This window comes from Heteronotia binoei, chromosome 17, assembly GCF_032191835.1.
Source record: "Heteronotia binoei isolate CCM8104 ecotype False Entrance Well chromosome 17, APGP_CSIRO_Hbin_v1, whole genome shotgun sequence".
In the NCBI taxonomy this organism is placed as follows: Eukaryota; Metazoa; Chordata; class Lepidosauria; order Squamata; family Gekkonidae; genus Heteronotia; species Heteronotia binoei.
This window is the reverse complement of record NC_083239.1, coordinates 32,822,178-32,836,644: the sequence shown is the minus strand read 5'-3', so window position 1 is coordinate 32,836,644 and position 14,467 is coordinate 32,822,178. Positions and strand designations below refer to the sequence as shown.

Here is a 14,467-nt window from a genome sequence, read left to right as displayed (position 1 = left end):
CGTCACCCGCTGATGGAACACAACAACAAAAGGGGATGGATGAATCTCCCCTGGGGGGGCGCACAGATGGCGGATACACACACACACACAGGCCTTGAATTCAGCAAGAGTGCACAGGAGTATAGCTCCTGAATCTTTCTGAGGGTTCCCCCTCCTCCTCCCCACCTACCTCCCTTGTCCATTGAATAGTAGGTGCAGCTGCATAACAATCCCTGGATGAGCTCCACCACCTATTTTTCTACAAGACAACCCGTGTGTGTGTGTGTGTGTGTGTGTGTGTATAACCTCAGAGAAATGAGTCTATGGCTCGACCTAGCAGCAATGACTTCGCAGTACCTGGGATGTTATATTGGAGACAGATGAAGATGAGTAGCCCTGTTTGTCTGTCTATAGTGGTACAAAAGATCAAGAGTCCAGTAGCACCTTAAAGACCAAGAAAATTTGTGGCAGGGCAGAAGCTTTCCTGAGACACTGAGCAGTGACTCTGGAACGCACATGCTGAACCACAAATTTTGTTAGTGTTTTAAGGTGCTACTATTGGACTCGTAACTCTTGGATGCTATGGTTGCTCTAGGACCCCTCCCCCTCCCACAGCTGCCAACTCCGGTACTTACTGGAACGCTTTGACAGCAGCTGCAGCGACCACAAAGCAGGTTATCGGAATCCAGCCTTCCTTTGCAAACCCGCTCCCCCTTCTCAGCCCCGCCCCTTTCCCCACGTCTTCGTTCCTCACCCCAAAGCCCCAGGCAGGTGGTCAGGTGCGCATCAAAGCAACCAGTGGGGGCTCAGCGGTTTCAGGCCCCACAGCGCTGGGCGGTTAGTCCGACTGGGTTTCTGATGCCCTCCGGGTGTGTGTGTGTGTGCCTTCCGTCCCCTGACGCGTCCCTTCCCGGGAGTGGGTGAAAGTGACAAGTGAATTTGGTGGCCTTTGACCGAGCTCCTTTAGGGGAGGGACGGTGGCTCAGTGGTAGAGTAGAAGGTCCCAGGTTCAATCCCAGGCAGCTCCAACTAAAAAGCGTCCAGGCAAATAGGCCTGGAAGACCTTGGAGAGCCACTGCCAGTCTGAGTAGACCAGGGGTGGCCAACGGTAGCTGGTTGGGGCTGATGGGAGTTGTAGGCAAAAACATCCGGAGAGCTACCGTTGGCCACCCCTGGAGTAGTCAATGGACCGAGGGTCTGATTCAGTAGAAGGCAGCTTCATGTGATGTGTTCCTTCCTATACGTTCACATGCTCAGCATCCAGCCACATCCACGTGGGATGCTGCGGGGGCCAACCTCCTTATACCACCGCCTCTGCTCCCTCCCTAATCCGGGGCGTCTGGACTGGAGCGACGCCCAGATTACCTCCGACGACTGCGCCCTGGAGCGGCGCTGGGTGGGGAAACGGCGCCTCCAGCTTCCCGCTCTGGCGGAGCTCGACGAGACGAAGAGCCCGGCGCCTGGTTGCCCGCGGAGGGCTCTGCTCGCCCCGCTAGGATCTTCCGGGGGAACACAACAACCTTTTAAAGAGGAGGAGGCTTTTCGCCCGGGATCTGCTGTAGCCCGAAGAAGCCGCCTGCGGAGGTGGGTGAGTCCGGGTGGGGTGGGGGGCTGTTCTTCCCATACCTGGATTTTTGACCCTTAATAAGAACATCAGAAGAGCCCTGACGGATCGAACCCGTGACCCGTCTAAGCTACTTTCGCTCCTTGGTCCCCAGGTGGTCGCGGACTCCGAGTTGGGAAAACCCTGGGGATTTGGGGGCGGAGCCCTGGAAGGGCAGAGTTGGGAGGTGGGAGGGAGCTCGACGGTAGGGCTGCCTGCTCCGGATTGGAGAAAAATCTGGAGATTTGGGGTGGAGCCTGAGGACGGGGGTTGGGAAGGGCTTCAGTAGGGTATAATGGCGTTTGGTCTACCTTCCAAAAATGGCCATTTCCTCCAGCTGAACAGATCTCTGTCACCTGGAGATCAGTTGTAATCCCAGGAGATCTCTAGCCATCATCTGGAGGTTAGCAACCCTACTCAGCAGAGATACAATACCATGGAGTCCAACCTTCCAAGATGCCACAACCTCACTCATCTCTGTTGTCTGGAGATCAGTTGTAATTCCAGGAGAACTCCAGACCACACCTGGAGGTTGGCAACCTACCACAGGGGGCAGAAAGGGTCTGCGCACAAGGCAGAGTCTTCTCTCTGCTTCACATGTCCAATCTCTGATATTTTTGCATGCTGCTGAAAACTAGTTCAAGCTGGAAGGCATTTGGGTGGCGCAAGAGAGGATCCACCTTTTGAGGAACCTGGCGCCACCCGGATTTCTCAGAAAGCAGAAGGAGATAGCTGTGCCATTTTTAAGGTAGCAGAGGGAGACAGCTGTGACTTCCTCATGCAGCAAAGCAACTCAGAAATTGATCACAGACAAGTATTGCCCTTGAATTATACAACCGAGGCGGTGGTCCTTCTACTCTATTCATCAGTAGGAGAAAGTCTGGATCCTTCTTCTCACAACATCATCTAGATGCCATGGACTTCACTGACCAGCAGGGAGTGTTTCAGACATGGGGGGGTACAGCTGTTGGGGGGGTACAGTACAGACTCCCTTCTCACCTGCCTGATAGCCCAGGGACCAGAGGTCACCCTGGTCCATCTCCTAGAGCTGTGATGACCCCAATACAAGAAGTGGATCTAGCTTGAATATTTGCTTTCATTTCTCTCCCCTCCATTTCTCCCTCTCCTCCACCTCTTCTGAATCCAAGCATCTGTTCGAGATCCTAATTCCCACCATAACCTTCTCACTAGCCGCTATGGACCTTAATGACCCAGCAACGATGAAATCCATCTCAAAGATCATGGCACAGCCTTCTGTGTCACAGCCACTAAAGAATTTGTATAGAGGTGAACCAATGGCCCTGGGGGTAAGTAAGGAGCATGGGGAAAGCCTGAGCATGTTATGTCTCTGTATGCATGATGTCTCTGTTCCTGCCTCTTTCCCATCAGCCTCCATTGTGGGCAGGATGCTTTGGGTGTTAGGGAGTTATATAATTGCCCGTGATGTAAACGCTCAGTCAGCAGAATTACCTGTTGTCTGAGAAAGCTGCATGTTGCATCCCTGCATGAGTTCTGTACCTATCTCTGACAGTTACATCAAATGAAATGAAATTACATTGAATCACGTAACGTTTTAATCTCCCCCTTCCTCCACTAGCTCAGCATTTTTTCCACGGTTCTTTTCTTTTTATTTTCATAGGCTGAGAAAAAAAATTATTGGCCCAGGTCAAGTGAAGGTTTGAACTTGGGACTCCATAAGCCCTAGACTAAGTGGTATTCTAAATGCTGTGTTCCATTTGGATGCATCTTGTCCCAGGACATCTCCAGCCACCACCTAAAGGCTAGCAAGTCTAAGATGCTCTCCCACCGAGCCATGGCCCTGCCCCTGCAAGAAGATCTGAGCAATGGGGATGAGTTGAAGTCCCTGCATCTGCTACAGATGTTGCCTTCTCAATTATATTCAACCCACAACACTGTGGCGGATTTCTGTGTTTAAAACATTGAGACCTTGTTGGACCAGCCTATTGTGTTACTCTGGTCTGAATGGCTCAGGCTAGCTCCATTTATATCAAAAGTTAAGCAGGGTCGGCACATGTAAGTACTTGGATGGCAGGCCAACAAGGAAGTCTAGGGTAGCTATACAGAGGGAGGAAATGAGAAATCACCTCTGTTTGGTTCTTTCATTGATGACTCAAAGGCACCTTCAAACCATCACTGCCGCTGAGTTTATAAGTCTCCATTCATTGGTTGCCTTTTAACAGAAATGACTATGTGAGAGATTAATATACTGACTTGTGAACCATAGCAATGGTGGTAAAAAATGTCACAGTAGGGCCCGGTCGACCCTGTTCTAAATCCCCACCTCCATGAACCTCACTGGGTGACTTTGGGCCAGTCCCACCATCTAAGCCTGACCTACTGAACAGAATTAGAGTTCAATAGCACCTTTAAGACCATCAGTGTTTTATGATGAGTGAAACTTTGTTGGTCTTAAAGGTGCTATTGGACTCTTACTTTGTTACATTGTTTCATACCAACATGGCTATTTACCTGGATCTACTGGATGGGGTTGTTTGTGAAGTCAAAATGGTGGTGGAAAGAAAGGAGACCATCTCTGCTTCCCTGATCTCCTTGGAGGAAAAGCAGGATCACAATGCAGAAAATGGAATTCTAGCAGGAGCTCCTTTGCATATTAGGCCACCCCCCCGATGTAGCCAATCTTCCGAGAGCTTACAAGGCTCTATTTTGTAAGCTCTCAGAGGATTGGCTACATCAGGTGTGTGTGGCCTAATATGCAAAGGAGCTCCTGCTAGAATTCCACCCAAGAAAGATGATTCATTTGCAAACTTGGACCCCCTTCCCATGGGAACACCCTCTCTTCCCACCGCCTGGAAACAATCGGCTTCCAACCTGTGTATTACTGTCAGTCCTTGGGCACGCCTCACATATGAGAGTCCAGCATACCTGTCCACCTTACATGACAGAAAATGGAGGCCCTTGTCTTGACTTGGCTGTAGAACGTAAGATAATACTAACATGCTATTTGACTGTCTTGGCAGATCACACAAATTGGCATCGGCATCATGGAAATACTTTTTGGGCTTGTGATACTCATGACAGAAACGGGTCATTCATACGAAGAGGCTATTGCACATATCAGAACTCCGTACTGGACTGGAATCCCGGTAATTTTTTCACATCAGGTTTGGAAGGAGCAGACCTCACAGCTTTCCCCCAAGTGCCCACAAGTTGGAAAGTCCAGGCATCCTAAATTTAGCCCAATGGCTGCTTCAGGCTTAGCTATTAAAGTACAGCTAGTAGTGGATCAGTTGCCCTGATGAGATTTTACTACACATTTTCACATACAAAGGAACTAGAACCCTTAAAGATATGAGAGCTTCACTTTCCATAGAAAGGAATTCTGGACTGAGTTCAATATGTGGTGGGTTTTCTTTGTTTGCATCAAATCTCAACATTCCCCAAGCACAAGGACATCTCAAGATATCCTAGGAGAGTAGGGGTTTTTTTTTGGGAGGGCATCTCCATATTCTATCCTTAGGCAGGAGAGGATGAACTTGGCATAGAACTTTCTGCATAACTGAACAATCTTTCCCAGGGACTAAGAGAGAGAGAGAGAATTGCAATTAACAGGCAGATTGGGGTGAGGGAATTTTTATGGCACAATAAATCATCACTTTTCAGAACTTATCCTCAAGGTAGAACTTCCAGAAATGCACAATGTCCTTTTTTCCCCCGGTTATGTCCTGGGATTGATCATGAGAACTTAATTTAGATAACCTACATGGTTTGATGAATCTTTGGAATTCAGAGACTGGACACAGCTCCATTATTTGGGCCCTGGGTCCTCTGCCACAGGATACAATGGTTTCCAGTCTTAGATATATCTGATCTAGTGGGGTGGGAGGAACAGGAGCAGGGATACAAGAAGCTCAGAACTTTTTATTCCTTCTGAGCAATTTTTCTCTCTTCCGCAGTATATCATTTCTGGATCTCTGTCTGTGGTGGTTGCAAAGAAACCTGAGGTACCACTGGTAAGTAACCAGTTTAGGACTTGAATAATGGGATCAACTATCATAAACTGGTAGGCAAATAGAAGAAACCAATTCTGGGATACTGTGTTTTAGGACACATTTCAGTGTTCTGACCTAGGACTCTCTTGAAGGCAGGGTGTTAATATTTTAAACAAAGAAACAAATCAATTTTAATTTTTGTTTTCATTGGTTCCAAGAGGAAATACACCCACAGGAGCAGGGGTTTTTTGGTAGAAAACTCCCAGCAGGAACTCATTTGCATATTAGGCCACATCCCTTGATGTCACCATTGTTTAACATAGGGCTTTTTGCAGAAAAAGCCCAGCAAGAATTCATTAGCATATTAGGCCACACCCCCTGACACCAAGTCAGCCGGAACTGTGTTCCTGCATGTTCCTGCTCAAAAAAAAGAGCCCTGCACAGGAGTAATGTTTCTGTTATGTACATGAAGGCATGCCTGGACATGTTAGGTATTGCATCCTGAGCTTGAGGGACAACACAATAGATTGAGAGGATCCAAAGATCTGCACCTTGATTGGCTGTATAATTCAAACTGGCCAATCAGGAGGCACTATCAGAGGATCCTAGGATCTGCCCAGAGCTTTTTTGGTAGAAAAAGCCCAGCAGGAACTCATTTGCATATTAGGCCACACACCCTGGCATAACCATTGTTTCACACAGGTCTTTTTTGTAGAAAAGGCCCAGCAGGAACTCATTTGCATATAGGCCACACCCCCTGATGCTAAGCCACCCGAAACTGCGTCCCTGTTCAAAAAAAGCCCTGGATCTGCCAATGAGGATGCATATTCTAATGAAGGGTCCAAAAAAGGGCACAATCACAGAAGAGTTTCTGCCAGGGCCAGATTAACAATTAGGCCAACTAGGCACTGGCCTATGGGCCCCCACACTTTTAGGGGCCCCAGGCCTGCTCCCCCCACAGCTTGCAGCCCACCCAGCTTGCACGCACAGCCAGCAACTGAGTCACTCTTCGTCTGTCTTGCCTGTTGCAGCTGCTGCTGGCATCGCTGCCAAAGTTGCTTCTCTCTACTTCTCCCCCACAGCTTTGTCAAGGGGCTTTTGATATTTTTCATTTTTAAAAAAAAATTATTAAAAGTTTTTTTTTGCATTACATTTACAAAAGAGAAGAGACATAATCCAAAAACTAAAAAGAAAATCTACAAACAGTAAAATCTTATTACAAACATAGAACCTAACTTATCAGGGAACATCATAACTCAATATGAGCACATCTTACAAAATTTCAATAATATAGATTAATCAAAACAGAAGGAAAATTGCACCTTACAACATAAACCACACTCTATATTCATTATTTCTAGGCAAAAATTTATTTTCACTCAGATAATCTATGACAGGATTCCACACTTCCTCAAAAGACTTCTTATCTAAAGGGAGGACCGATGCAACAAAAAATGGATTTTGAACTATTTTATCCATTAAATAGATTTCCCATATTTTCCCTTGCCACTTTTCTGTTGTTGGACCTCTAGAATTTTTCCAGCATGATGCAACAACTAAATGGGCTGCCGCTACCAATTTAGAAATGAGCAACTTAGTTTGCTTTGATATACTGATATCTTTCCATATATCAAATAGACAAAATTGGAATGATTCTGGAGGCTTAAATGTAGTTATTGTATATATGGCTTTTAACACTTGCACCCAAAATAACTTTATTTTGGGAAATGTCCACCAAAGATGTAAAAGAGAACCTATCTGTCCACAATGTTTCCAACATAAAGGACTTACCTTCGATTTGATTTTAGAAAGTTTTAAGGGGCACAGATACCAGTTTGCTATTAATTTATAATACTGCACTCGAATAGAGTGTATAGGAGATTTGTATGAAGGAGAATTCCAAATAGTATTCCAATCGTCCTCTGACAAGGTTTCCGGGGTCTCTTTAGCCCATCTTTGTATATATGATGGAGGTTTAGAAAACTGAGAATTTAGTATTAATTTATATATCTTTGAAAGAAGACCATTAGAAGTTTGTGGAGGCTTCGATAATAGATTTTCAAATTCTGTGAGGTTTCTACAGACCTTAGACTGTTTGGAATATGATACCATAGCCTCTCTTAATTGTAAATATTGGAACCACGTTGATTTTTGTTTTAATTTTTGAACCATTTCCTGTTTTATCAATAACTTTTCCTGATGGGACCACGATTTATAAAAATCCATGCCTGAGTTCATCCATATATTGAAATCGAAAAGATTATTACCTGGGGGAAACCAATGATAAATTAGGACACTTGCTATAGGGGAACCTTTCCACTATAATTGATTATAACCTTGGTCAGCTATACAGGGAACTACAAGTACAAATGGGCAATTGGAATAAAAGAATCTTGTCTTGGCAAGAAAGGCTTTCTATAATTAAGAGCTTTGTTTTACCAAAATTCTTGGGTTTTTTTAGAACTATACCTTTTTCAATTCCAGATCAATCTTTACATATGTGGCAAAGCTTTTTAAATCAATTTATTCGGGAAGGACGAAAAGCTAGGATAGCATTTCAAACGCTTTGTAAACCAAGGAGACAAGACGGCCTTCAAGTCCCACACTTGAAATTTTATTATTGGGCTTCTGTTTTAGCACAATTAATACAACTATACAATCCTCTTTCTAATGAAGGGCGGGTTCAAATTGAAGGGACTTATTTTGCTCCCATTCCTCTCAGAGGAACTATATGGTCTTCCCTCCCAAAAAAGATCTTTATCACTAGCAGCTAACAGCATTTTGGTCAACACCTTTATGATCTGGGATAGATTAAGAAAGAAATTGGCTCCTTCCCCTCCCCCTATAGCAAAGGGGCTTTTGAGAAGGTGCCTGCAGGTTGCAGCAGGGCAGGTCCTCTACTCTGAGATAATTTGCAAGGGGGCACCCAAGATTTTGACAGCCTCGGGGCCTCCACAGGGTTTAATCCAGCCCTGGTTTCTGCTTCTTGGGGGCTGGGTTTCTCCTGCCCAGCTGTATATATTGCCACATGTTCTGGAGCTTAGCAGTATTTCCTTCCAGTGTAAATGAAATTCTAAGGGACAGTGGCTTTCAGCTAACACAACTTGCAAGACTTCAGGAATATCCCTAAGAATGTTCCAGCATTATAAAAAGGAAGGGCTGTGAATCTAAAAATGAAAATGAACACTTTAGCACTGAACACAGCTTGTTCAATTAACATAATTATGAGGGCAAACATTTATACTCTCAGATAAAGCAAAGGTCAGAACTGGAACTGGTTTGGTGTAGTGGTTAAGTGTGTGGACTCTTATCTGGGAGAATTGGGTTTGATTCCCCACGCCTTCACTTGCACCTGCTGGAATGGCCTTGGGTCAGCCATAGCTCTGGCAGAGGTTGTCCTTGAAAGGGCAGCTGCTATGAAAGCCCTCTCAGACCCACCCACCTCACAGGGTGTCTGTTGTGAAGGAGGAAGGTAAAGGAGATTGTGAGCCGCTCTGAGACACTTCGGAGTGGAGAGCGGGATATAAATCCAATCTCTTCTTCTTCTGATACTTATTTGGCTTCTAAAAGAGAGATTTCCCTACAGCTCTGCAATTTGGCAGCAGTGAACCTTTGTGAAAAGGGTATGAATTCTTCAAACTTCATATCAATGAAAAATGAAGGCATTAGAGCCGGAAATGTGATTTAACTTTCACTGCCTAAAAACATTGGGACCTTTTCTACTATCCACTTGAAATGTTATGCGAATAATCCTCCAGGTGAGAGGTACATCCGTTGAAAATCTCATCCAAATTGGATGGAAAATACCCCCTGGCCCAAAAAGGTTACACACTGAAATCTGCATCTCATCAATACCAATGGAAAAATAAAAACAAATTATGCATTCAGTAACAAAACTGGCTGAGATCTTTAGGAAAGTTTTGCTGCTGTATAGAAATGACAGTAGCAGCCCTAATAGCCCAGACTAGGCCAACCTCCTCAGACCCTGGAAGCTAAGCAGAGTCTGTTCTTGGATGGGAGACCACCAACAAAGACCAGGAAGGCAATGGCAAACCACCTGGGGTCATCTTGTGCCTTGAAAACCTTGTGAGATGAAGCCTCATGGGGTTGCCCTGAGTCGGTTGTGACTCAATGGCGCACTTTAATGAAAGGGATGTTTTGGTTATGTAGCATAGCAATTTTTTAAAGCAACAACATTATGTTCTAGGAAGGAGGAGGCAAACCTTAGATATCTCCACTTAAAACTCCTGAATGTATGTGGAGTTTCTTGCACTGATCCTGTTCTCCTTTGATTCAGAGCTTGGAGTTTGTTCCATCCCCTGTTTTTCAAGGATTTCTGCTTCTGAGAGGGCCAGCCATGGTTCCAAATCTGCCTTGTTCATGCCAGGGGGTTGCTGTAAGGGGCAAGGACAACCAAGCAGAGAGAGGCTGAAGTGGAACTGCCATTTGTGGAGGTTGAAGATATCAGAGATTCCAAGGTTGGACGTGGGGCCTTATCAAATTCATGGCTTACTTTCTCCCCCCAGGTGAAAGGCATGCTGGGAATGAATATTGTGAGTGCCCTGACAGCTGGCATTGCGATTGCGGCATTCTCCATTTCATTAGTGCTCACACCATACTACGTTAAGTGCAATGGAAATGGATACACAGCTTGCCATAGCGTGAGTCTACCTCTTCTGAAGAAAGGAAACAGAATGGGAGCATTTTACTTCTTTTCGAATTTTGCCTCTGAAGGCAGAAGACTCTTTATGGTCTCATCATTCACATCATGAGTTATGTAGCTCAATGGTAGAGCACCTACTTGGCATACAGGAAGTCCCAAGTTCAATCCCCGGCATCCCCAGTTACAACCAGCCAGGCAGGAGGCAATGTGAAAGACCTCCACCTGCTACCCTGGAGAGCTGCTGCCAGTCTGAGTAGACAAGACTAACCTTGATGGTCTGATTCAGTATAAGGCAGTTCATGTATTTAACTTCCTGTTGAGCTTTTGGGCATTGTGGCCAATGGGTAGACCTGGTCTCCTGTACCACGTGCCACCCAATGGGTAGACCGGGCATCTAATTCCACATTGGAGTCAAAGAGTAGACCTAGCTTCTGATTTTGCGTTGCAGCCAATGGGTAGACTTGGCCTCCAATTCTCTATTGATGTCAATGGGTAGACCTGGAACAAAAGTAATGAAAGTGGGCTAGGTAGGGGCATAGACACTAAGACTGCCCATGGGACCCGCCATGTTTCCCTAGAGCTCTTACGAATGGAGCTCTTCCCAGTTGGGAGTGGGTGCAGCATCCATATCATGCACTGGAGCTTATCCCATGTATTGCGACTGTGGTGTTTGTATACATAGCACGCAACAAAGAGGTCATTGTGTTTTTCTGGTAGAATGAATTAATCTACATGGCTAGAGTTCTCGTGATGTTCAACGTCCTAGAGTTCCTTATCACCATCGTCAGTGCTGCCTTTGGTTGTGCCAGTTTGTGCCGGAGTGCCTACAGTGAAAAGGTAGTTGCCTAGATGGAGAAGTCAGATTTATGCGATGGAAGCAGGAGTTTGGTCTCCGGGAAGGGTGATTGCTCTGTCCCTGGGGACATGGTGATCAAAATAATATTCTACTCAGAGGTGGGATCCAGATCCAGCATACCCCACCTGAGGATCCATTTTGGAGCAAGGCAGGTGTGTAGCCAGAGATCCTGACCTGCCAATGCCTCAGCAGCATAGCCAGTTCACAGCATTCATTTCCTTTGTAAATGAGCAGTTCTGATCCGTAATCTGGTCATGCTGTTGTTCAGAGCCATCAAAGTGTGAATCTGAGGCATGAGATCTGAGTCTTCCTTCAGTTGCCCAGTGAAAGTCCTTGAGCTGTGGTGGCAACTGCTGCTGATGCAATGTTTTTGGAATCTGCGCAACCAATCAGATCTCCAGTAGTCAACCAAAAGCCCAGCTGGGCAAAAGCCCCACCCAGCACTGCCCTCTTTCTAAATCACTTGACAGGCACCAAGAAAGGTTTTGGTGGACAAGGACACCATGTTGGGGACCCCTGCTGTACATAGCATAATAGCAAGGTCTGAAGAGCTGAGTAGCTGTAAGCCTGGCTTCATCTGCTGTGTTGAGTGGGGTCTCTCTTCTTTCTTGCAGACTATAGTGGTTTTTCAGAACACAGAACAGGGAACACCTCCTGCTGTCCTGGCACCAGTCAAGGGGTACGAGGTGCTGTGAATGTCCACTGCCTTCATCTGGAATCACAACTACTTTGATAAAGAGCTGATCCCACAACATGACTTTCCTGGTGGAGGATTCACTGATCAACTTTTTATTATTATTATTATTGCTGTATGTTGTAAATAGGAGCCACATGGCACAGAGTGGTAAGCTGCAGTACTGCAGTCCAAGCTCTGCTCATGACCTGAGTTTGATCCTAGCAGAAGCTGGGTTCGGGTAGCTGGCTCAAGGTTGACTCAGCCTTCCATCCTTCCAAGGTCGGTAAAATGAGTACCCAGATTGCTGGGGGGAAAGTGTAGATGACTGGGGAAGGCAATGGCAAACCACCCCATAAAAAGTCTGCCATGAAAATATCATGATGCAACGTCACCCCAGAGTCAGAAATTATTGCTGCTTGCACCTTTATCTTTTTTTGTGTTGTAAATAAACCAGCAAACTGGCTGGATTTGGTTTTTATAAATTTTAAAATTAGCCTTTCTTTGCTGTTTATTTTGGTTTTCAGCTTCCATTCCCTTTTTTCTTTCTCTGACCCTCTGACTATCGGTGCGGTAGTTAGCAGAGTGAGCTTCGTGACGTGCCCGACACTGAGCTCCAGGAAAGAAATCAGCCAGACACCTGCAACTAGTGCCAAAGTAGTGTATTTACAGAAGATACAATAAGTGCTCACTAGTGCAGTCCAATATATTATTCACACAGACAAAATGCTCCGCCAGACAGCTAACTCTCGAAGAGAGAGCCGTGTGTTGCACACACAGCTTACTTATAGTTCAGTCAGCCAATCCAGGCTGTGCAGTGTCATGCTGACACAGCAGGTTGCTTCACCTGTTCTCAGCCGGCTCAAACCAGCCTGCTGATAAGGTCACTGTGACCTAGCTTGACGGCTAGATCACCATCTGTCAAAGTATAGCTGTCATCCTGGGTTAAGATAGATTCATACCTCGACACTGACCTACAGGTCTTGAATAGTACCAATCAATCCCAGCTATGAATATAAGGAAGAAAGGAACAATTCACTGCTTACTGTGGTTTCCTGTTTCCAGGCTTTCCTTTCCTTTCCCTTCCTTTCTTCGTACTCCTCTTTGAAAAAGGGCTAGTCGCACAGCATGATTTTCCTGGCAGAGGAGTCGTTGATCAACTTTATTATTATTATTATTGCCATATATTGTAAATAAACCAGCAAACTGGCTGATTATTTTTTTAATTTAATCAATTGAGTAAGTTTATTATGGTCAAAAAGACCAGCAAGGATAAAAACGCACAAAGAGACAGTTTTTAAAACTGATACATAAAAAGTAGAATCACACATACAAAGGAATTTTAAAAAACCCCTCTGATTCCTTTTTCAGCTTTTAGCGTTTTCTTAGTTACACTTGCTGAAAGCTACTGCACAAAATTTGGCTACCGTATACAATACAAATTTCTGACTGTCTTCTAATGGGTATCTCCAGAGGGTTTCAGGGATGAAGTCAATATAATATTGTAATGGCTTAAATCTGGAGAGTAATGGGATAAGTATTTGAATCTTCTTGATAATATTCACAGTGTAATGTGTGTGTAATAGACTCTAAGAGCCTTCTTCAGTGGCCTAAAACCAAAGCGCACACATTTAAAACAAATTGCAAAATGAAGGACCAAGTAGGTTTGTAGTATTTCAATATGAGGGTAGGTTCAACATGAAAACATTACTACACATGGAGATGCTGGATTCTTGGCTAGAGAGAGTAATTGGAGAGAGACAATGCCCTCTTTGTGGGTTGGCTCAGAATTATATACGGGCCTGATTTTCATGTGAAGCCACCAAAACTTGGTGAATGGACATGGTAGTGGACTGCAATTTTGGGGAAGAGTTCAAAAGCAGGACAGAAACATGGAGGGGATGGGGGAAGGTAAATATGTTTTAACTTGACTGGGGACCAAGATTTTATGTTATGGTTTAGTTATGTGATTTCAGATTTTTTTTTAAAAAAAATTATTTCCAAAATTTATATCCTGGCTTTCTGCCTTTACAAGGGTCACTAAAGTGGCTAACAATTTAAAACACTTGAGAAAAGGACTCGTTCAGACAATCCCAATTGCTCTGCTCCCAAGACCACACACCTCATTCAAGCAATTAAAAAACAGTTAACAGTCAAGTGTTCCCTCTAAGCTCGGTTAGCACGAGCTAGCTCACGGATTTTTAGTCTCCAGCTCACACATTTTTGTCTTCGCTCAGGAAGAATGGCCCCAGAGCAAACTAATTTATGCAGTAACTCACAACTTTAATTCCAGTAGCTTACAAAGTAGAATTTTTACTCACAAGACTGTGCAGCTTAGAGGGAACATTGGTTACAATGAGTACAAAATATTCAACCGGCAATTAGAACATGGTTTAGGAAGGGATCATTAACAGAATGCCAAACAAGACATAAAAGTCTTCACCCACTGATGGAAGATGGATAATTCTCCCTTGGAACAGAGATAGTAAGAGTCATGAGATTGTATTTGGATTGGGATGGGCCTTTTTTGCATTTAGGAGGACCCCCCGTTGGGTTTTCAAGACCTTCAGCGGTGGTTTGCTAGAGCCTGCCTCGGAGGAGACACCCTGGACTACCTTGACGACGGCTAACCTCATTTAGCTTCTCCCGACTAACGTGATAGGGCCAGGCGGAGCTATTTGGGTGGAGCCAGTTTGTATCTAAACCCAAATAAATAAATCCC

General features: G+C 45.0%; 1 protein-coding gene across 1 annotated transcript; it reads left to right on the top strand.

The window, feature by feature from the left end:
- Positions 1–1,412: 1,412 nt before the first annotated feature.
- LOC132586488 (membrane-spanning 4-domains subfamily A member 15-like) lies at positions 1,413–13,862 on the top strand. The gene is made up of 7 exons (XM_060258583.1): positions 1,413–1,567; positions 2,731–2,889; positions 4,582–4,707; positions 5,518–5,574; positions 10,080–10,214; positions 10,934–11,053; positions 11,687–13,862. Exons 2-7 carry the CDS (start codon positions 2,779–2,781, stop codon positions 11,765–11,767), a joined length of 630 nt encoding a protein of 209 aa, XP_060114566.1. The 5' UTR covers positions 1,413–1,567; positions 2,731–2,778; the 3' UTR covers positions 11,768–13,862.
- Positions 13,863–14,467: the final 605 nt, after the last annotated feature.